The sequence below is a fragment of the Chaetodon auriga genome, chromosome 11, assembly GCF_051107435.1.
Source record: "Chaetodon auriga isolate fChaAug3 chromosome 11, fChaAug3.hap1, whole genome shotgun sequence".
Taxonomy (NCBI): Eukaryota; Metazoa; Chordata; class Actinopteri; order Chaetodontiformes; family Chaetodontidae; genus Chaetodon; species Chaetodon auriga.
The window spans coordinates 7174659-7198976 of record NC_135084.1 but is presented as its reverse complement, the minus strand read 5'-3'; the positions used below and the strand labels follow the sequence as shown (position 1 = coordinate 7198976).

General features: G+C 42.1%; 1 protein-coding gene across 3 annotated transcripts in view; it reads right to left on the bottom strand.

Moving 5' to 3' along the window:
* The window catches only part of kndc1 (kinase non-catalytic C-lobe domain containing 1), a 36869-nt gene extending 19639 nt beyond the window's left edge, over positions 1-17230 (bottom strand). Inside the window, exons 1-13 of one of the 3 annotated variants that reach the window (XR_013077786.1) lie at positions 16747-17116; positions 12752-12950; positions 9159-9217; positions 7059-7205; positions 4780-4897; positions 4548-4687; positions 3512-4141; positions 2347-2461; positions 2009-2080; positions 1780-1841; positions 1514-1672; positions 352-429; positions 145-226 (exon numbers count right to left, since the gene is read on the bottom strand). Coding sequence is in view for 2 of the 3 variants with exons in the window: in XM_076743035.1 (XP_076599150.1) it covers positions 145-226; positions 352-429; positions 1514-1672; positions 1780-1841; positions 2009-2080; positions 2347-2461; positions 3512-4141; positions 4548-4687; positions 4780-4897; positions 7059-7205; positions 9159-9217; positions 12752-12950; positions 16747-16851 (1966 nt within the window). In the remaining variant the exon portion in view is untranslated. Of the gene's footprint in view, positions 1-144; positions 227-351; positions 430-1513; positions 1673-1779; positions 1842-2008; positions 2081-2346; positions 2462-3511; positions 4142-4547; positions 4688-4779; positions 4898-7058; positions 7206-9158; positions 9218-12751; positions 12951-16746 lie in introns of all 3 variants that reach the window. The other 2 variants (XM_076743035.1, XM_076743036.1) reach the window with 2 other exon arrangements.
* Positions 17231-24318: the final 7088 nt, after the last annotated feature.

Genomic DNA, 24318 nt, shown 5'->3' with positions numbered 1-24318 from the left:
GATTCTTGACTGAAACTTCCTCTGTCCTGAATGTGAGGTGTATAAAGAAACTGGCTTTGCCACATTTAGTGTATAATGTACTGTACATTTCAAGGTAAACTATATTGCATGAGGGTCATCCATACTGAAGTGAAGCTGCCCTACCACTGTTGTTTTGTGCAGACTCTTCACATGAGCTTTGGTGAGCATCAGTTGCACTCAAATCATCTGCATCACTGGACGCTGACTGAAAGAAAATGGAGATTAACTACAATAGAGAGAAATTGTAGAAGGCAGCCAGAGGACGAGCAAACATAAACTCACTAACTCTGATAAAGAAGCTTAAATAATACAAAATAAAGGAAGTTTTACCGGGTGAATTCGGCTGATCAGGTTGTTCCAGACGGTCTCAGCATTTGTCCCTTGACGTGATAAGTAGTCACGACAGCTCTGAAGGAGATCCACATGAAAACAAGCGTGATAACAACAGAGGACACTTCACACACAATCACCAGCAATGTTGGAATTAATTCTGGCCTGAAATAACTGAAGTGTTTGGTTAAAAATAAAACACACAGGATTTGGAAAACTAACAGCTACTTTTAAAAAAATGACTGACAGCATAACAATAAAAGTAAATTATGGTATCTTTTAGGAGACGAAATGACAAAGCACTTTTTCAAATTGGATTCTCTCTATTTAAATGACACGTGATTTTCTTTCTAAAAGAATATGCCCATTTGAAATGGGGCTCTTCTCTGAAGTTGTGATATCTGCACCTTGATATGCAAAATCAAATCAGCCTTTATTTATGGAGAACTTTTCAACCAAGGAAATGTAATTCAAAGTGCCTTCCAGAGCGAGACATAAAAGACAGGAGGGCAAATTAAAGTAAGTCAGCACTGCAAAACAGAACAGAAAAGTAGAAAATAAATAGAAATAAAAAGAACTGTAAAATGATTAAGAATCTTTTTTTTCTCTTTACTTTCAACATCAAAGCATAATCACAGGAAACAATTAATAAGCAGAACCTTCCTCACATATCAACAACTCTGCAGCCATGCTAGCAGCTCTGTGAGGCTGTGCTAAATGCTAATGTCAGCATGCTAACATGCTCACAATGGCAAAGCTAACTCTAGCTAGCTAAACATTTTCTAATCAGCATTGAACATAAAGCACAACTGAGGCTGATTGGAGCATCATTCGTTTTCCAGGTGTGTGGTCATAAAACAATGTATTGGACAAATTCCACTATACTAATCTAGTATCTACAGTTCAGGGGTGTTCAGAAACTTGGTGGGCATGAACTAACAGCTAAAACCACCAAGTCTGTATCCTTCTACTCCTGCAGTTCCCCTTCTTCTATCTCAAACACTAAGTTCAGAGTATGAAAGGTAAGTGGGAGAGGAGGTGTCTGTTTAACCTGCTGCCCCATTTTCAACCAGGTTTCATTTCAAAACACAGACCACTTTATGTTTTGCGTTAAAGGCGATAAACAGGCACAATGGGAAGAGAAAATGTTTAATAAAAATACTTTTTTAGCCATGATGATGGAAGGTCTCTCAATGGGCGTCCTCTTTGCCATCTCCAGGAGCAGTCTCTTCAGTTTGCGAGGCATTGCCAGTTTTTGATTAGGTGATAAACTGAACTTGGCTGTAGCCCAGAGAATAGCAGCAACCCCGTACACACAAACCTGGAGCAATAGAGAAAAGAACAGAAGAGCGAAAAAGCTGCTACCACAGCAAGCCACCAGCCAAAGTTAATTTTAAAAATAGACATAAGCAGTTCGGACGGGCAGACCTTTTCAGTCACAATTCCATGTTCTTGATATTCAGGAGCAAGATAAAAGTCATCTCGGGATCCTGCCGAGAACAACGGAAGTGAGTTATTGAAGCCAACAAAAGCCTCCAGACACTGTTTGCTTGTATACCTCACTGAGGAGTGCCTCTATCCTTTAACAGTCACATTCTAAACGAATGGAAGAATATTACTCTGCTGCACGGACAACATACGAGCTAAGTAAACTTACCTATGTTTTTAGGTTTCAAGAAAAGTACTTCTCCCTTGCAGCCCACGTGCACTGTGTCCAGGCATAAATAGGCTGATGGAAAAGAGAGAAATCAGCTGCACAGAAACACTATGGGCAACAAAATGCAAGACATATAGAATAACCTCTTTTTCCTCTTTGCTCCTAATAGCTCCCTCTATAAGTCCAACATTAATAGTCCGAGTTGGTGTTTAAATAAAATATGCATACAATACGATGTGTGCTCTTACATACCATGTTGGAATCTCAATTGTTCTTTCAGGAGCAGTTAATATGAAACACTTAAGTGCTGATTTCATGCATGAAGGGGTTGAAATCACCTGGAAAGTCACTGTAGGTCTGCAGTGAGGACAGGCAGGTGTAGCACAGAGCCCAGAGCTCATTAACTGTCAGCCTCCGTCCACACCGAGTAAGTAACTCTCGTAGAGAGATCCACTGGATAGAAAATAAAGAACAAACCTGGTTTAAAAAAGGAATGAGTTACAGACTTTGGAGCTTAAGATGATCCCTCAGAAGGCCTACTTAACTCAAACTGAACTAATCCCTAACCTGACTTTCTCAAACTCCATTTTTGAATGTTCCAACGTTCAGCGATGATTTGTCTTAAAGGAAGTGCTCACTCCTCCACTTTTGCCGATTGCTTTGGCGCATTAACGCTGAGTACCTGAATACTCACTTCCCTGCAAAAATGCATTCATACATAATTCAGTAGATTCATTCAGACAAGAAGTTCTGAGCAACTGTTCTGACAGACATGTATTACTCAGTATGTTTAAAAGTTTCCTGACAGGAAATAACAGAATCTAATGGCCATAATAAATAATAATAAAAAAAAACCTAAGCAGAGCCCAGCATCATGTCTCAGGCAAACTGTTTTTTTTTTCAGTCAGAAGGTGTGAAGTAACCCAAATGTACTTACTGACTGATATTAGCAATTTTTCCTTGGCTAACATTAGCTACTTAGCTTGCTCGCTACCTAGTTAGCTGTAAAGCTGAAAAACAGCTTGAGAGTGAAAGTTGAAGTTGACGTTGGAAATGGTAGCAAACCCAGTCGACAAAATTTAATCTTAAAATGTTGTCACATTACACATTACTGAAAAACGTCCATGTCAAGCCCGCAAACTCAATCTGCTGATGAAGACCATGAGATGCGGTTGAAAGCATGGACCTTGAGTTAAGACTATTTTGTTAGCTGTTTATTCATCTTAACTCTGCTTCTTCTCAACTGATGACTCACAATACTTTAGAGAAGATGCATCTTAAAAAAAAAATCTAGTTAATCCATCTGTTGCCATTTCTGAACTGACCTACACCCCCACCACAAGAACCCCTTTCGTGTTTCTCAAGCTTCAAGCCACTTTTTTCTTCTTCTTTTTACAGACAGCCAACTCTTTAGCAGACATAACAGCAGCAGACATGGCTGTGAGAAATAATCTGAGATGCAACTGCAGACTCAGAGCTGAGAGCCATCTGGCACTGGCTAACCTCATCCTGAGATTCTTCATTGAGGCACAGCATGCTTTTGGTCATGTGGTTATTAGGAATGTAGAGTCTGTGGTTCATTGAGCTCTGCTCCCAAGAAGAGTCCTGCTCCAGTTCCAGCTCCTGACAGGAAGTACAGGAAGATGCTGAATCCTGGGTGCAGTTGTTCGATTCGCATTCATGGAATCCTTGAATCTTTGTTTCTCCACTGCACAGTGTCTCTGAAGCCTCCTCTTGTCCCTGTGACATTTGGTTGTCCACAACTGAGTTCCCACAATCCTCAGTGCTACTGTGTGGGTAAGACTCACAGGACTTGTTGAGTCTTTGAAGTCTGTTACTCCACACAGACTTGCAGCTCAAGCGTTCATCTGCTCCTATCTCAGTGAGGTCAGATACAGGTACACTGATATCTCCGTGAGCTGGGTGGGAAAGACAAGGGGGGTTGTTGGAGTCTGGGACGGAGCAGGAGCGGTTCAGAGCCCCCCTCACCCGGGTCAGCCTCTGCTGGGCTCTCCTCCTCACTGGGGAGCTGTTGTGGGACCTGCAGTCAAAGTCATCTGCCATGATCATGCCGTCTCCTTCACTGCCATCCATGTCCTCCGCCCAGAGAGAGGAATCCCAGCCTCCGCACACCTGCAGATTCAGTTTTAGTATACACTCATTTGTGCCAGCTGTTGAATGCAGGAATAATCTTAATTATACATTTATGGCACAAACAAAGAATAAGGTCTAGATATCTGAAGAAACCTTGGTTAATTCATGATCTTGAAAGCCATAGATGATCAACTTCAAATTTAAATGACATATATGATGCATGTTTTTGTGCCACATCAGAACATTAATGTGCAGCCAATGTTTAATATCCCCAGATGGAAAACTGCTTTTCACCAAGCTGTGCATAATTAACTTTTTAACATCAAAGATCCACTCTGACCCTGGATTTTAATGAGGTGCTGGATAACAGACACTTATGAGGAAGAATTGTATTAAAGTATTTCTTCCTCCAGAGCAGCAGCTACCTAACACGTATGTCACATACCTGCTGCCTGGACAGACCATTTGCTTTAACAGAGCTGTCAGCACACAGGTCTTTGGTATTATCATCTGAGCTCAGTCTTTTAAGTAGACATCTGGGTTTGGGATGCTGCCATCTTGCCTCCCAGGAGCCTTCCTGTCCATCTGTGGATATACGAAGAGAGCAATTAGTACTGGTAGAAAACACAGCAGATACCCAACAGTGGCATATGTAAATGAAGTTGATGATAACTGACCTTGAAAGGTTGATACCGATTCGATGGAGAGCACCCGTCGGCCAATAGAAGACAGTTTCCTGCACACGGCTGCAGAGGAGGTATGAGACAGCCGGGCTTCAGCCAGAGAGAGGATGTCCTGTGGCAGTATTAAACATGTAGGTTTACAGTATTCTAAATAAAACACATTAAATTACTACATTCTACTTTTGGAGAAATACTTCTGGACAAATCTGTGTTGTTTTAAGAAAGGTCTGTGAAGATTCTCATTCATCAAGATCATGGTACTGGACTTGTTAGTGGTTCTAGAAACCACTAACAAGTCCAGTGGCCTTTGGAAGCACTTGTGTGTTTTAAGAAAGGCAGAGCACAATGGATGCTGGCTCGAGCATGTAACTGTCAAATTTGGAATGAGTGATTTCACATTTGTACATTTATGAGTCACGACCTGGCCGACTGCATTCCTCTCCTCTTCCCTACTGCCTCTGATTGGCTAGTACTAGTTTTCTTGGCAAATTTTGCAGAAAGGTGACAAGTTTGAACCCCTCAAATTTACTGTAAGTGTCAACAGTGTGTGGAAGCTAGTTTCTGTTACTCTTATTTATCACTTATTTTATTATACACCAATCTGTCTGCACACAGGTGTGCAAAGATCACTCTTCCTTTATGGTTGTGGATTTGATTAATTGCTTCCCCATATCATGAAAATGCATCTAAAATGTGCAACAGTGTTCTGTGAATCTTGTAACACACTTACTAAGTGAACTACTGACACTTGGTGATTTGAGGGTGGGAAAGGGGAGAATTCATCCCCTTGTTAACGTGCCATCCCTCCTCTCTAATACTAACAATATCTTGTCAATGTTATCACTATATCACATAACGGTCACCTATCAAGTACTCAGCACCAGCCTCCAATGTTAACCCTTTAATTATATCAAGAGAACAAGAACTCAAAAAACTCTGTAATTAATAACACCACCTCACTAAAGGTTAAAAGTATAAACCAGCACAGGAATAACTACCACAAACCACCATGTGTGTCCTCCCATTTGTGCGTATATTGTTGAAATTGTGAATAAATGCTTCAGGTCAGGGTTACGCCTGTGAGACACAGCTGAAACGTGAGTCTGCATGGAGTCTGTGCAGACAGAGCTGCAAAGACTTAAACCAGAGAGTAGGAAAGATTTTTTTTTCAAAATATACATTTATTTAGAGGAGTTTCACTGAAAGCTGAGCTCTATTTTTCAGGAACACCCAGATCACAGTCACACATTCACACCTGGATGCATTCAGGTTAGCCAACCCTAATACTAACCCTCCCACTGGGCCATTATTTCTTTTCGGGGGTCACATATCTTCAAGTCACGTTAGAATCTATGACATCGTTCAATACAAGTATAACCTCCCCGCTCTTTTCTACTTTGTAAGGCACGTTGAGCTGCTGTTTGAATGAAAGGTTATGGAAATCTGTTCTCATTATCATTATTATTATGGTAATTATAATAAGAAATACTATTGGAATTGTACTGTATATTGTTGGAACTGACTGACAGTGAAGAGGCTTCTGACCGTCTGACAGTAACAGTGCGGGTCACTCACATGTCTAATTTGCAGTGACACAGCATTTCCACTTGATGCTGCTCAAGAGCACTGACTCACTGCAATACTTTATCTAATAGTCATAAGAGTAAAGACTTAAATTAACGCTTCAGCCACAATTAACTGTAAGAACATTTACATCTTCAAAAGGACCCTTGTGACTGTAAAAGGAATGGGGGGGCTGTGCTGTACAGGAAGGACATGATCATGGCTGATACACATGATTATCTTAAAATTACATTCATTTATTTGTGTAGGGATTGATCTCGGTTTGTTTTATGCCCATGTTATTTATCTAGTTCTATATTTTTTGGTACTGAAGATTCCCCATGTGGCTGCTAAAAAGAAAATGGAGAAATTATGTAAAACTGCAATAATCACAAATACTCTAAGAATATATCTAACTGATCACTTTCTAATTTACTTATTTATGAATTACTTTCTAATGTCACTTTTAAGTCATTTTTTCACGAGATGCCAAAAATAATATAAAAAAAACTGCAATAAACTTAATTTAACACTTAACTAAACACTTAATGACTTTATTACAGAAAATGTTCTTTCATCTGAACAATACGACAACTCAATTGTTCAAGCGAATTAAACTCAGCATTCTACACCTGCCTCCTGATGTTAGAGCCGTGCAGCTCTCCATAAATCATCCGAGCAGTAAAGAACAGCGAGCAGGGTTCTTATACCTGCAGGAGCGGCCTGTCTTCTGGCTTCTCCTCCTGCATCTGCTCCAGGAGCCTCTGGATTTCTTCCCCCAGCTCTGCTTCCAGCTCTGGCTCAATGACAAAGTTCAGTGCGGCAGAAAGCGTAGAGCCCAGAGAGTAAACGTGGCCCTGCAGCGACAAAGAAAGGAGGAGAAAACACGAGGATCACCAGGAAATCAGCTGCAGCTGTGAATCTACAGCAGGTACAGAGATCTGAATCTGTGAATGACCGGAGAGAAAGCCAAAAAACACAGGATCCTCTTCCCATTTTGGCCAGTAATTGTCATGTATCGTACATATGACGGAGCTTTTGTTTTGCTTTGCTACACTGACAGTGGACATTATGGTCGGCTCTGAGGCAGGAGCGGATTTGAAGCAGGCGCTTCTGAGTTCACATCTCAGACGTAACGATCACTTCCAACAATTGAAGTGGACTGCACCCATACTTATGTGGTAAACACATGTGCAAGGCGGATCCCAGTGTGGGTCACCAAAATAGAAGAGTAAACACTCAGCTGAAGGTCTTAACTCCTGTTTTGCTCATGCTGTTACTCTGTGTAGTATCTCGTTTGAGAAAAACACACTTGAGAAAAACAAGTGAAGGAGAGCTTCGTTGTTTGTCAGACACATTGTGTATTTTGACATGCAACAAAATCAGAACGCACTGTTTATTTCGAAATTCAGTTACATAAATCGACTGCAAATTTATTCATGTGATGGTGTGAACAGTGACACCGCAGCGTGTGAACGTGTGAGCTTCACATTTTGATTCTGTAGTTCCGCTGCGGAACCTGAAGGCTTTTCAATCCAGTCACATCAGAGCTTTTCACAGCATTTCACAGCGAAAAAGGCTGTACCTATAGCACAGTGGTACAGGGAAGATGTATAGGGAGGTCACTAAGGAGGAATATAACAGTTACAGAGATCCACTCTGAAAAAGCATAAATAATTGATTTGAACATTTATTAAACCCACATAGTCGTTGAGAATAATGAGAGATTCAGAGAGAGAGAGCGAGAGGGAGAGAGAGGGAGCCTTAAGGACAGTCATTGCTGATCCAAACAAACTTGAGAGATAATTAGACCTGATCCAAAATTAGAGGTGGAAGATATTTTAGATACCAATACAAGTCTGGAAATGCTTTGTTCCGACTGAAAATCATGCATGCATCATACATGCATGTACCAGAATTAGCATGAAAATAGTACTCATCATGCAGAATGGCCCATTTCAGAACGATATGTATGATATTATTAGACTATAAATACTGCTGCATGAATGAATATGTCCTTACGTGACCATAGTGCACATCCACTCCGTTTTGTGTGTTTGTATGTTCTTCTTGTGAGACATGATGTGCAGATTGGACAATGAATACTGTCTATATTTAATGCTGCAGTAAAGGTGGAGCTAGTCTTCATTACTTGATATGCCGCTGGGTGTATTAATTCCATATTAATACATCATAAAGTGTCTGTTGAACATTTCCTTCGGAAGGTAGTAGAGCAGAAGTATAAAGTACTGTAAAATGGAACACAGTATTTGAGTAAATGTACTTAGTAACTTTCCTCCACTGTCCAAATTTGGGTCGACCTAAATAGAGATAAGAGTAGAGTTAGTGGAAGTAACTCTGATCCAGACTGGTTCTGTTGAAAATGAGGAAGAATCTACCCACAGAAGGTCATAACAATATGGGACTATATGAAGACTTCTAATTATACATACACTGAAAGTATTTAAAACTTCATTTGTATAGCACTTCAAAAGTCCTGGTTGTAGAGCTGACTAAATAAGAACACTGAGCACTGCTTAAGGCCCAGACCAGGTGAACACTGAACAGGAGTACTGCCTCTACCTGAATCCACGTGATCGGACGGAGGTGGCAGAGGTCAGCTTGTAGCTGAATGATTGCTGGCTTCTGTGGGGAAATTTAGGCGAGGAAAGAGAGCGAGCAACACTCTCCTCTGCCTCAGCAAACATCACCAAGGTGCCCGTCACTGTGTGCTGTCCGGAGGAACTCCCAGGGGTGACTGTGCAACTGTGCCCAGATTCAAATCTGTAAGAACATCTGACATTTCTCACCTCAAACGTGCTGCCTGTGTTGTCAAACTCGGGAGGCACAAAGGAGCCTTCTGGATCATCTGCAGAATGGAAGCATACCAATTAGCTGCACCATTAAGTATGTGTGAGAAGGCGTACAGTACACCATAATGTCATCAAAAGGGAACAAACGTCGTTTGATGTTAACACTCTGATGTACTGCCATGTCAAATCTCTACTGTAACCTACTTGTTAAGCATCCACTGTAATGAGATGCAAATCAGAAGAATATGTTCCCCACATGCTAAACCACAACAGGCCAGTGAGCTAGCGTAACCGTTTCCCACCATTTGCATAATTCATGTGTCAGAGATAATCCCAGACAAACAAGACAGGCGCTATCTGCAGATCAGCACATGAAGCAGCCACTGAGGAGCAGCGCTGCAGCCTCCTCCTGAAATAGGCCACTGCACAGACGGGCTACAAGCAGGACACACAGATACATGAAAACATGGCCACAAACATGAGCTCCCTCAGCTGGATGTAGGATAAGAGAAGAGGGGAGGCACATGGAGACACACAGAGAGAGGGAGGGAGGGAGGGGGAGGGAGAGAGAGAGAGAGAGAGAGAGAGAGAGAGAGAGAGAGGAGAAAAGGGGAAGGAAGGGAGTAAAGTGGGTCATGACAGATCTGGGTTTGTCTGCTGGAGTTATGATTTCCCCTCCCAGGTGTAGTGAGGCCCATCTCCATTTCACCTCCCACATTCTTCCCTTTTCCTTTCCTTCCCATTCCTCTCCTCTTCCCTTCTCTTCCATTCCCTTTGTTTCCTTTCTTTTCCATCCCATTCCTCTCCTCTCTCATCTTTGTTTTTCATCTCCTTGTCTCTTCTTTTTCCTTTCCTTTACTATTCATCCCCCGATTTCCCTAGCTTTCTTCTCCTTTCCTTAACTCTTTAGCTTCCTCTCCTCCTTAGCCTTTTTATCTCATTCTCTTCTTTTTCCTTTCCTCACCCCTCCTTTTTTCATTTCCTTCCCATTCCTTTCCTCTCATCTCTTTGCTTTCCTCATTCCCTTGTTTTCATTCCTTTTCCACTCATCTCCTCTTCACTCACTTATCTTTGTTTTTCCATCTCCTCTTGTCTCCTCTCCTTTTTTTAATTTCCTTTCCCCCCTTTCATCTCCTGTCCTCACCTTTCTAGTTTCCTCTCCTATTTTTCATCTTACCTCCTCTCATCTCTTGTCCCCTTGTTCAATACTTAACATTCCTTCCTGTTCTTGTCCTGTCCTTTCCTTTTTCCTTTGATCTCCCCACTTTCCTTTCCCTTCCTGCCATTCCTTTTCTTTCCTATTTTCATTTCCTCGCCTCTTTTCTTTCTTCTCTCCTTCCATGTCTTTTCCTTTCCTTCTTTTCCTTTCATCTTCTCTTTTTTATGTCCTTCCCCTACCAGTCCCCACCTTTCCTTTCCTTTCCTCTCCTCCTGAGGCCCTTTGACATTGTCGTCTCCTCCTTTTCATTCCTTTCCTCTCACCTTTTCATTTCCTTTCCCTACCAGTCCCAACCTTTCCTTCTCTTTTCTTCTCCTTGCGTCCTTAAATTCCTCTCCTCCTCAGCCTTTTTCATCTTATGTCCTCTTCTCTTCCTTTCCTTTACTCACCTACGCTCCCTCTTCCTTTCCCTCCTCTTCTCTCCTTTCATTATTTTCTTCTCTCACCTCTTTTTCTCTTTCCTCTCCACACATCTTTTTCCCTCCCCTCCTTTGCTTTTTTCATCTCCTCTTGTCTCACAGAGGTTGCCAGTTCAAACAAACAAGCATAAAAGGAGCAGAAGAGGAGGATAAGATATTTAAACCCTACGTAGTCAGGAAGCTCTGAAACACTGTGAGATAGGCAGTGAAGAGAAAAAAAGACAGCCATTGTCAGTGACGCAGATGCCTCCAGGGTGATGGTGAGAGCTTGGTGAGTCATGTATGCCTACAGCATTTCAGCACAACAGGTAGTATGAGCTGAGCAATATTACTGATTCAACACACTTTCCAAATAGGTTGATCACATTTCCCACAGAGCACAGCCAGTCCCAATTTATCACAAATGGAACAGCTTGCATTGCTAAACCTCTTGGGAAAATTAGCAATTTTTCTCCGTCATCACTGTATGAAAAACCATTAGAGGACACTGTGTTGCTCTGGGTGAGTACTTCGGTGATGCCAGCCCTGCCACATCACCCACAGTCACATACAAGTACCTTCCTGCTATTACTGCAGTAATTAATTAGCTGAAATGAACTCTATTGATGAGTCGGTGCAGCAACAGAGATTCATCACCACAGCCCTCAAGGTCACTCCAGTACACAGCCTTACAGGGAGAGTCTGTTTGTGTGTGAGCATGGGATTGGCTGCTGAGGAGTGCATCAGCTTGAAATGTTATCGCTATGGCACAAAGACTTCAATTAAGTGGAATCAATGGGAAACTGTGCAGCAAGTGAAGTGGAGAGCATAGTGTTATGATTAATGATATAGATGCACAGTGCTCAGCATGAACAAATAACACAAGAGGGGTAACGTGGGCACTGTTCTTTTTTTCTCTCTCCACAGGATGAATCATAGCCGATGGACTGAACACAATCCAATAAAGCATGACAACAAATGAGGCTGCGAAGGATTTTATCTGACACCGTAATCAAAACATCTCCTCAAAGTGTCTCTATTACTGATTGAAGATTTGTGTGGCGATAAATGGATGCAACACTTTAAAGCATGCCATGCTGGCTGTGTAATGTGTATGTGTGTGTGTGTATGCTTGCGTGTGTGTGAGAGTGCAGGTTGACTGCTCATAGGCTAACTGAGCGGTTACCACAACAACGCTCCCTCTAGCTACTCTAACACTGTTGATCTAATCAATGCTTATCAATTTCTGATGTGTGGCATCAGGACATGGAGTAAGTGCGTGCTACAGCGTGTGTATATGCACACATGCACGAGTGCTGGTGTAAGTGATGGAGACTGATACAGAAAGGAAATGAGAAAGAAAAATTTAAAACACCAGACAGAGAGGAATGGCAAAAAGGGAGGAGGGAGAAGAGGTGAGGGACGGTCATTCCTGATAGGATGTTTTTCATTCATCTTACAGCACTATGAAGAAGAATCATGTCCTCCGTGCAAATCAGAGCAGACCTGCAGACCTCAGCCCAGCCTGACAGACCCAGTGAGACGCTGACAGAGTATTATCGAGCAGGAACTTGCAGATGTAAATTGATACAGATCAGGGTAACTAATCACTGAAGAGAAAAAGGTGTCTTCTATCTGCGTCAACCACAGTTTAAACTGCAGTTAAGTTCACATTTAAAGTCTGCAATGCAGATCTGATCTAATCGGCTATGTCTCAAAATAGAATAAGAAAAATATGTTTAAGCGTTGCCAGTCTGTTTGATCAGTAGCATGCCAGATTTCTCAGTCCAGCCACTGGTTACGTGAAGAAACAACAGAGAATCACAACATGATAAGGCTAATATCATGCAAAAATAGCTGAAAAATGTAGGTAAATAAGGTAAATGCAAATCAATGGGTATAAAATGTCCTCAAAGTGGTTTGAATATTGCACAAATATATAAAATGGCAGTGTGTCTGTGCTGTAGACTCACCACTGAGCTGCTCCATGAAGCAAACATTCCCATGGGCGTTGAAGGCCAGAGTGTCTGGTGTTATACACAGGGTGTGGAAGAGGTGGGAGGGTCTGATGCTCTGCAGTGCCAGAACACACTCTGCACACACAGCCCACACCTCGTCCTCAGACAGACAGCTGTCCCGCAGAGAGAGGATGTCTGCCAGAGACACATTCTCCTGTGGACACACACACACACATATACAAGTATGTCCAGGTAAGCATACACACACATACACTGTGTAGACACATTATGTGAGCTTCATGCTTATGTTGTGCAAGTTTAAAAAAACTATTTAGTTTGTCTAAATATCTTAAACCATTAACACATTTAAAGGGGAGGCCTGCTCTGGTACTTGTGTGAGGGCAAATGTTAATAAGGAACATATTTTAAGTCTGGTCTGGCAGGTCAGTTTAATATGAGGATTCAGCCAATTTCGGAAGGTCTTCCAGTGTAGTGAGGACTCTGCAGGGACTGAAGCTGTTCAGCAGCCTCTGGGATCCATATTCTTCATATATGTTTACAATCTATTCAAACTTCTGTCATCCTATTTGTCCATGTTGAGAGTTTGCGTTGTTCTATTGTGTCCACATGACATCTACTGCATGTCTGTCTGTCCTGGAAGGATCCCTCCACTGTTGCTCTTCGGGAGCATTCTGCCCTTTTTCCCCCCATTTATAAGGGCTTTTTGGGGGTAGTTTTTCCTTATCCAAATCAAGGGTCTAAGGACAGAAGGTGTGGAACTGTACACACTGTAAAGCCAACTGAGGCAAATTTGTGATTTGCGATATTGCGCTCTATAAATAAAATTGGCTTGACTATTTTCAGAGCATATCATCCATTTTAATTAAGGGACCAAAGGGCAGAGCATTCATGTTTGCTTCAACTCCATCAGCACCTAAATGCACCATCAAAGAAGGAGTTTACAAAACCGTCCCTGCTCTCAGCTGCATTTCAGTCGGCTCACTCATGTGGAGCGGATTTATTAAAATGTAAATACAGAGTGTGCAAGGCAAAGTTTGGTGTTAAAGCTCTGACCTCGTCACTCTCTGCAGCACAGAGGGACGCTGAGGAGTGATTACAAAGTTCTGCCTAAACCCTGGAGAAACTGGACCCTACAGGTGGATGCTCGGGTGGAGAAGGGCACTACATAACGCAGTGATGTAACAGCAGCAGCACGGCTGCTTAAACAAGCGGCCTTACTGCAAAGATACAGATAAGAAGACACAGAAAAATGCAGATAAGGTAACCAAATGGAAACGTCTGTTTTTGGTCAGTCCAGTGAACTGAAGGCACCTCTTCACTGCCACTAGAACTATACACACTCTCCGGCTGAGAAATTCTTCATGTCCTCCTCACTATATCAGCCCTACTGCTCTGTGTGCTTAGTAATGCTGTTTCCTTCAGGTTTACAAAGAGACACTATGATGTCAGGTGCACTGAGGTAAATCACTGTTGTTGCAAGTTTCAGTTGCTAAATACTGAATGAGAAATAAAGAGCCTATTCTTGCTCTGATTTTGCGGCCATGCTAAATTAAATCATCAACATAACATGCTGGGAATTTGTGTCACAGGCTGGTAAGTTTGTGGTCCCTAAGCAGTGATATTACAAAGAATCCTACGTCTGTATAACTGTACATCAGGTTAATGCACAGTGTGCCACATGACTGCAGCATGAGCCAGGAAGATTGCATGAAACTGCAATATGAGACATGTGGACTTTTTTACTAAAATTAAAACTGACAGATTGATTTTTTTATTAGTGAACAACAGGCTGCCAGGAACACATTTCAAAGTCTTAAAAAAAAGCTGGCCTGCATTTTCAGGACAACACTTGTAGGCTCAAACTTCATATAATAAAACTAACAGGACAAAATCATCAGAAAAGATCTTAGTTTGGTGGAAATGATCTCTCTAGAGGGAAATGTCAGCTTACAGCGCTGACAGCAAAGTTATTAGATAAAAGTATGGTCTGGATTTAGAGACACTGTGAATACCCCGGCCATAGGAGGCATTTCATTCATTTGAAGGCATCGCAAGATATGTCTAATTTTATCAACTACAGCACCTTGAACAGCGACCCACTTCTCAGACTACCAGCAGAAAATCCTAAATTTTCTTCAGTAGCAAGGGCATTTGGCACTCATAGTACATTACATCCTGCACACACACACTTTTTTATGCCATGGAGTGACTCTGCACAGACCCATGAACACACTACATCATCTGTGATCCACTATCACCAAAAGGCCCCATTGAGCTCAGCAAATGCAGTGATCTCAGAGATTCCACTCAGCATCCAGGATAATTACAGGATCTTCTGTTCGGTTTGCAAGTGGACACAAAAGCTGGCCTTGACTCAGACAGAGGGGTGGAGGTGGGGGGTGTGGGGCATCACAAAGCAGCAACTGTCAAACACTATGTCCATTACCATCAACTTTCTTCCTCCCATGACATAATTTATACCACAGCAGAGCATCTGTGAATGGGAACTTATTTCCACTGCTTTTACTGCCTGTGATCTTTGATATTCAGCTACTGAAAATCCCCGAGTGGCTGCATCTGCTTTGCTTTCTGACTCACATAGGTGCGGGAGAGTTGCAGCCATTTGTGAACAAAGCATATCGATGGGATTTAGTGGGGTAGAGCACAATTACAGGGCAGGAAAGTGCCACTTCAAGCAGCAGCAGCAGCAGCAGCACCGGCCCCATAAATAGACGGTTTCCCTTGAGAACAGTGCAGAGGAAAGTTAGAAATCTCTCTAACCCCCCTCAAGTTAAATGTGCTGTCCTACATAAGTTTGCCTCCGAGCTCCAAGGTTCTGACGAGGCTTCCCGTCTCTGCACGCTGGGACTGATGTGTTTGTTTCACTGAAGTTTCTGTATTTTGTTTACAGTATATTTACTGACAGTCAATGAATTGTATTGTCTCATCATTGATCTCATGCAACATTTCTGCTGAAAATGTCTATGAAAGCCCCAACAACTAAGTTTTACATCTCTCAATTAACCAAGTAATAAGTTACAATTCCAAAACAGTTACCTACAAAAGTTCACATCTACAAAGAACTAATGTAAGATTTTACATTATAGGTACTGAACTGCAAATTGCTCCCAATGCTGTGGCATCGGTGTGTGTGCATGTGTCTGAATGGGTGAACGTCGCATGTGTCAAAGCTCTGACTGGTCAGGAGGCAAAAGACAGTATATAAATGCATCCCATTTACCATATGATGAGCTTATAGAACACGAGCTGTTACCAGTTCAACCATAGAGTGATCTGCCCAGTAAACTTGCCAGATGGTTTCATTTAAGTAGTTGTTCAAGTCTCAAAGAGGTAAAACGAGGCAATATTTCACAAAAGAAGAAAAGATGCAGTCTAAAGAACAAAGAATGACTATAAATGCATGTAGCAGAACCACAATAACCTTATCAGGCCCCCCAGATTTATCCTGTGAGCCTTCAGAGGGGCCCCGATCCTTCTTGGAACAACTAGACTGCACTACTTGAACTTAACAAGTGTGTCTAAAATAGTTCCTAAGTACTTTTACTTACTTTTACTTTACAAATGCTTTTTTTAAGCTAAATGTAAATGTGAGCTAAATGCTTACAAGCAATGTCATTGCCTTCTGCTGCAGACCTTTAACATGAGCTGACAACTTCTAAGCCACGATGCAGCTCATGTGCAAATCAAATACTCTAATACTCCTTCAAGGCCTTCACAACGCTTGTGCCACTGACTTTTTGAAGAAAATGATCAGTGGTGCATTTATGAAAATCATGTAATCTAACTTTAACTCAATATAAAAGACATGCAAGAACACTGGGGACTTCATCTACAAGCTGCTTTCATACTCGTGATGAAACAGGTTTCTTGTCATGCAAACTTGCAGTAACGTTAAGCAATTAACCTTTTTTACACAAAAAATTATAACATGCAAATGCCACTTCTTCATAGAACACCCTCTGTCTCACCTCATCCTCAAGAAGTGGGGGCAGATGCTCCAGATCATAATACCCGTCTCTTTCCTCATCTCTCCCCAAGTGTGTTACCGCTGCATCACTCTCCGAAGTCTCCATTGCAGCAACTTTGATTCCCTCAAGAAATAAATCGAAGAATTTCAGCCCAGACAGCAATGTTATTAGATGAGGCAGATGGCATCTCTGGGTACACCGAGCACAACCGGGGTTCGACTGGGCGCTGCAGTCCGGCAGTCAGTTGATGGTCACTGCGGGACACTCGGCGGGGGAAGCGGGGGAAGCACAGCAATGCGCCTGAATCGACCGTCTCCAGCGTGCTGTGGGAGGAGGCGGTGGAGGTGGAGGGGGATGCTGGCCGGTGTTTGAGGCTGTCATGGCTACTACTACACCTCCACAGAAACAGGCGACACAGTGGAGAGCGATCATGAGCTGCAGTTGTCTGCTTGCCGCCCTCCCCGCGGAGCAGCCGTTGCAGGCTGAGCGGAGAGAGCTGCAGCCTGCATGCTCCAGCTGGCTGCACGCCTCCGTCCACAGCGTGACTCACAGCCTCCACTTAGCGCTCGTTATCTCCTCTTACTCTGCCCGCTTTCACCGAGGGGGTGAAGCCCTTAATATGTGCTGTTAGTTGCATTAGTCCACTGTACTGCATTTTAAGTAATTTTTAAGAATTTTAAGGTTTGGACTATTGGCTGGACTGTGACGCCATTTATCACTCTTCATAATTTTTACCAACCAAACCACCAACAGATTGATGGAGGAAATAGTCCGCAGATCAGTCCATCATGAAAATATTCATTACTTTGAGTCTGATGCAAAATAGATTAGAATTGCTTCACCTCAACCAAGCACAGCAGTAAAATCCTGCTTTTACATGAATGCATGAGAAATAAAAATCTACATATTCAACAGTAACAGGGCACATTTTTCTGCATTGAGTTCTTTTACTTTTTAAAAACATTTTCCTGATTATGCTTTCAGTATTTTCAATTTTCAATAGAAGACTTGTAACAGAGTATTTTTACAGTGTGGTGTTAGTACTTTCCTTATAAGGATCTGAGTACTTTCTATGAAAGTGTGCAGGTGTCACTGGCCTACCATTCAAGCTCTTCCAGGTGCTCTTTAAAGGATATACATATAAGCCTGGTGTAGCAACTCAGGTGAGCAGGATGTGGACTCAAAGGCTCGCAGGCAGGACAGGTAGAGTAAGAGTAGAGTTTACAGGGGAGCTGAACAGAAAAAGGTTCAACAACAGGCAGACAGAACAGGCAACCACCACATCTAAAGACGCAAAAGCAGGCAACCATCAGTCCACAAAGATCAAAAAGTTAGACAGAGGACTGGAACACTGGGCTGGAATGGCAGAGTACTGGTGCTGAAAGGCAGGTATATATACTGAGGGAGCCAATGAGGGCATTAGGAGCAGGTGTGATGATGTGTGGAGCTCATGATTAAAGGCAGGAACACACTGGGGACAAATGCTGGACAGGGAGGCAGTGGTCTGAATTATCTTTTTCACAGCAGACATTTTGAAACCGACACCATTAATGATGGCTTGGTAAAATGTCAAGTAAAGCACGCTTTGATGCACAATTCCAGGGCCTAAGACCACGTTCACAGCAGAGTATGGTTGTATGATTACAGAAATGGTTGCGTTAGAGTTAAAAATACTTTCCACAGACAATATAACCCTCAGTCTGGATTTAACCACAATGAACACCTTCTGCCTGGTGTTAGATGTTAGATGTCCACGTTTGTCTGGTTTTCAGACCTATAGACTTTTTTCATGGCAGGCATTTGAACTTGTCAAGTGAAACACATTTCAATTACCGTGGTTCAGCTTCATCAAGTGTCCCAGGAGTTCTCAGACTCTTTCTAGCCCCCTTTCAGAAACAGAAAAAAGATCGTGCCACCGACCTCACAGTTTTTAAAAATCATTAACTGGGAGAGTAACTAATACAACAGGATCCAAACTAAATGTTTCTGAAATAAAGGGCAGCAGGACGACATCAAAAAACTATTGCTGTTTGATGTCCTTACATAAATCATGCTTTCAACTTTGTTTCAATCCATATTTTTCCCCTGGTCATCCTCTCCCCTCAAAGTGGCTCCGTGTTCCCAGTTTGAGAGCCACTGCACTGAGCCATGACAGAGAGCCATCATGCACAGTACCAGAAGCAGTCATTTTTCATCAATCACACCTGTGCTTTTCCTGCTGTGACAAGTTAAAATGTCTGCAATGAAAAAGGTCTATTAGAAAACAACAACTTGTATGTGTCAGAGCTTTTAGAAAGTCGGACGTTGACTTAAACCATGTTTACAAGTTGGAAACTCAAAATCACTGTAGCGTCTATATGACATGAATGTGGCATGAATACCTAAATCAAATACAGCAATAATTAATTGCATTAATTGCACAACTGTGCCGTTTCAGATGTGACAAGTCCGAATGTGTGCTGTGGAAAAGGTCTGTCTGAGATGTTAGCAGCTGATAGACACAAAGCTATAATGAACCGGCTGCCATCATGACACCTGCTGGTAGCCATGGGGATATTTTTGGATTTCAGATACTGTATCTCTTGAAATCTCCAGACAGAGTACAGAACGATTCCCAAGTTCCACAATTTCCATTTCAGCTTTGTCCTACTATATAAGAAGAGCCTATGGAAACTGCTGACAGCTTGTTCTGTGGATTATCCAGAGTAACAGAAGCATTATTGATTTTTATTGTTTATTAAAGACATGTCATTCTTAAGTGCTGAGCAACACAAACAAAATCGCATTCACCTTCACGGCACTGCTGTTGTTGAGACTTTTTATCTATTCGTTTATTCTAATTCAGATGAACTGACAGTCTACTTGTTACCAGTCTTTCCCACACATTCTGTCAAACACTGATTATTAAATGAAAAAATGTACCCAGTCTTCTTCGCTTCGCTGATATGCGTCCAGGCTTTGAAGAATTTCTCAGTCTTGTCATATTCTAGATTTAAGCCATAGCCCTGAGTTGGTGACCTACTTTGGAATCAAAGTCTTAACTTTCAGAAAACCAGTTGGTCTGTAGCGGGAGAACACCCTGACAGCACCTGGTCGCATCCTGCAGATGTACTTCATTTTACTGACACAGTGCAGAGAATGCCAGCCCTCTCTCTGAGGAATGCAGCCCTTCCTCTTTCATATTACTAATGCAGTCACACTCCTGCGTACTTGTTCCAGATCAATACTATTTGTATACACTTTGATCCATCTTAATTGCCCACTCCATTTGAATATGATCTTGTGCTGCATGCTAGTGATGATGGAGAGCCTGTCTGGGTGCCAGCTGAGCCCGGGGTGGCAGGGAATGAGATTGCTATTATGCCGGCGGTGCCCTGTGGCTGCTGAGCAGTGATAGAGAGGCCTCTCTGGTCAGGCAGAGGGGAGCCACTATTAGATTTGTTGACTGCTCGGCGTTCTGGCATGCAGAGATAATAGAGGAAAATGCTTTTACTTCAGCAGCCAGGCAATTAATGAGATCATACATATTCTGGCATATCCCCTCAATGACTTATTACTGGAGAACAAGGCAGTCTGTTTGATCCTTGTTGGCATTGTACAGCAGCCAACTGAGAGATACATTCAGAGGTATTTCATCTTCAAAAGGATTAGCTCCGATTGTGGAAATACTTCACAACTCTTCACTGCTGCACGGCTGAATCATTTAGAGTGAGGCGGCACTCAGTGGGGATGAGCTTGACATTGGAATCCGAAGTCAGTTTTGTCTATTCTCATATTTTAGACATGAACGTACTCTTTTTTTCTTTATTTTAAATTCTAACTTTCATCCATTCTAGCTAGATTTCTTCACACGGCTCTTCTCAGTTTGTGGGTTAGAACAGTCAAGCGGCGTTGCACTTCATGCCACACCCCAGTCAGCGATGTCAGAGCCAGTGTTTTGTCTTTTACAGCGGATGGGAGCAGTGATATCATGCACTGGAGTGCGGCCACTGCAAGATTAAAAATGTAAAACAGAGAGTGAGCAGCATTCTTTGAGATCATTCCCAGAGTCTCTCCTCCTCCTCCTCTTCCTCCTCCTCCTCCTCCTCTGTTGATTCATTGTTCTCTTTCCTGTTTATTTTGCCTGCCGGTCACAAACTCACTTGTCATTCCAGATCATGTCATTCCCATCTTGCAGTTGCCCTGATCCCCACCCCCACCCCTGCTTCTCATTCCTCATTTAGCCTCCTGCTACGCGCTGATCAGATTTCAGATCCGAGCCATCCAAACCACAGCTTCCCAGCCTGTTTCCTCCCTGCTTTCTGCCTGCTCTGTTATGGACCCCTGCCTGCCTTTTTTAATAATCTGCCTGTGAGTTTCTGCCCCTTTGGAAACTGGTTGCCTGTTTTGACTGCCTACCTGTTGCAGATGTCTGCCTGACAATTCAAGCAAGAACACTCCATCTGCCATCTGTGAGTCATGCTTTTGGGTCCAAAAATGTTTAACCATCGTAGCAGAAATGTAAGATAAGGGTGTGAAAAATACAACGTGACTGAGATAATAACAAAGCATCTTTTTGTTTGGGTGTGTTGTGTTGAGGTGAAATCTTTTTTTTTTTTTTTTTTTATGAAAACAGTGGCTTTACTTCTGGGACTCAAATCAGTGCAAAATAAAAGTCTCACTTCTAAAACAAAAAACAATTCTAATTACATGTGAGACATTAACTGGAGCAGGGTCAGTTCACAAACTAGTTAATTCAATAGACTTTGCAAAATGATCCCAGAGGGTGATGTAAGTGAGACATGATGCAGCAGAAACCCCATCCAACTAGCCAAAATAGCTTGGAACATTGGTGGCCTTATTATTGGACTTTTGATGAAATACCTCCCGGGACTGACCCAGGTACAGTGATCCAGTTCCATCTGGCAAAATGTTATGAAAGCTGGCAAATGTCCTGCTGGCTGGAGCTGAGTCTTTGCCTAAAACTGTCTGCATCTCCAAAATCTGGCCAAATCATGAAATACATGCATCGTAGCTGACTCACATTTGGTCGTATGCGTCTTGATAAATGGGTCAACCACACTGGGCCACACTGTGCGACAATAAATATCAGTTCAATGCAGCAACAAGCAGTGAAATAAACATTTTAAAAAAGCTAAAGTTGCACTGCTTATTGGACTAGTAGAAGTATTAACCCCCCTTTAAATACTCATTTATAGATAAAGTCAGTGCACATCAGTAAATAACAGACACAAAAACCCACACAAATAGAACAAGAGGGCTGTGTCCCAGGCTGGTTGACCTCTGCTGTCTGGACAGTATTGTTAGAGAGCAGAGCCATGACGAAGCTGGAAGGTCAAGCGTGTGGACAGTTGTCTGCCCTTGGGGAACAGTGAATGCTAGCAGATGTGGCCCAGAAAAAAACCCCCCTGCGAGGTATCAAAAGTTTGACAAGAGTCGACAGTTCAAATATGACGCTCTAAAAGAGTAGCTCAGGGTTGAGTCTCGGCGGTGAAGCTCCTGTGAGAATATGTGACTTAGCAAAGCACAAAGGCTTTGGGATGTTGAGCTATGCATGAAGTCTACTGAAGCGTTGTTTTTAAATGAGCAAGAGCGAAGTGTGGAACCAGCTGAAACCACATTTAGCAGCATATAGTATTGATTTTACGCTGCGAATATGCAAATGTTTTATCCCGAAGTCTTTTTCTTTACATTTCAGATTTATACCAGTGGCAGCAAAATCATAGAAGGCTAAAGAGGAGTTAAAGGAAATTAATAATGTTTGCTGGTGTACACTAAAACTAGGCACTCTAATGTTATCTCTAGTGGCATTTCCATCAACCTGTTTGTATGAGAATTTTCATTTGTATGTCAAAAACTGAAAATGCTGGAAATTAAAAAAAAAAAGTGGAAATAACATGCATACATGAAGGTGGAATACCAGCAGAGAATAAGGATAAGAATACACTTCATTCTTATGATGCAATTGTGTTTAGCGTGAAAGTAAATCATAATAACATGATAAAACAATAAAAACAAGGAAAATAAAATAAAGTAGAATAAAAACAGGCAGATAAGATAAAACATCCATCAGCAGGCACATAAATCTTAACCATGTTGGACAGACGGGAGGGGGCAGAGCCATTCAGCGAGATAAAAACCAATAGAAGAAATTTAAAATGAATTCTGCGACAGACAGGAAACCAATGTAAAGATTTTAAGATAGGAGTAATGTGGGCTCGCTGTCTGGTTTTCATCAGAACACGTGCTGCTGCGTTCTGTACGAGCTGTAACTGACCAATAGTTTCCTTACAGTAGAGAATGACATGTTTAAAATTTAGATCATTTAAGGCTTCACCTCCTTACAAATCTCAATTTCTACCCTGCAAACAAATAAGTTAGAATGTATTTTTCCATGTCATGCTTTGAATACTGTACTAACTACCTCTAGACTGCAATGCAAGAACAGTGCTGGGTCTTTATGTTCATCTTTTCTTCATGGATCATCAGACAATGAAGATGCTGCCTGCAGCTTTAGCCTCAGTCCCCTAAAATGTTATCATGTATGTGGCCTTCAAGTGTATATGTTTAAGACTCACTGTAAAATGAGCCATGCAAACATTAAAAAGTCAACTGGAAACAATGTTTTCAACACCACAGGGAGCTAACTTTTGTTTAATTACCTAGCAAGTTGCAGCTGATAAGATCTGCCAGCGATGACTGTCATGTCAGCAGGTATTGACAGTAGACAGCCAGAAGTGAGAAGCCTGAAACTGTGTAAACTGTGAACATTTGAAACATGTTATACATCAAAGTTGTCCTAGTGGGACTTATTGTAGTCAATGCTGTAAATGTTGATGAAAGAAAGAACAAGTATTTGCATTGGGGCCACAGTGATGTTACGCTGCAGGCTACAACCTGCAGTGTTTTGAAGGTGTAGCTTTACCACAAATTGCTTTGGCATTCCCAAAAGTCTGTCAGGCTCTCACCTTCACACTCATCGGCTCTTCTTTAAAATATGTGTTCAGGGTTCAGACGTCCACAATAAGAGATGTATCTGAAAAACCATGGTGACATCTGTTTTCCTGACCTTGTTAAAAAGTAGAAAAAACTAACTTTGACCGAAAAAGGAAGTACACAAACCGTGTGCGCAGAAACAGCATGGAGACACCCACAAAGGCGCACAGTAAAACACTTGCTACAAGGCAACTTTGCTCGACTTGTAACTCTTCCAATTTCATTAAGCGTGACAAGCTTTCTGTGGGTTGACCTACAGTAATATCTGGGGATTACAGAAGGAAACACAGCAAAAGCAAAGAAATGGAAACAGTCTTGATTCCTGTAGTTACTACAGGAAGTTGAAAGCTATCCCCGTGGACAGGACTGAGAGCTGTGGGGGAGATGCTTTAGGTCTCTATGTTGCTTCTGCAGCTGGTGGAGCGGATGGCAGTTGATGGTTTAAAAGAAAATCTTAAAATACACATTTTAGCTCAGTGAATCAGATCACAGTGACTCCATTTGAATTATAACCTCGTGTGCGGGTGTTTAATCAAACATGTAGTACCTCAGGTCTCCAGAGACTTTTGTCATTGA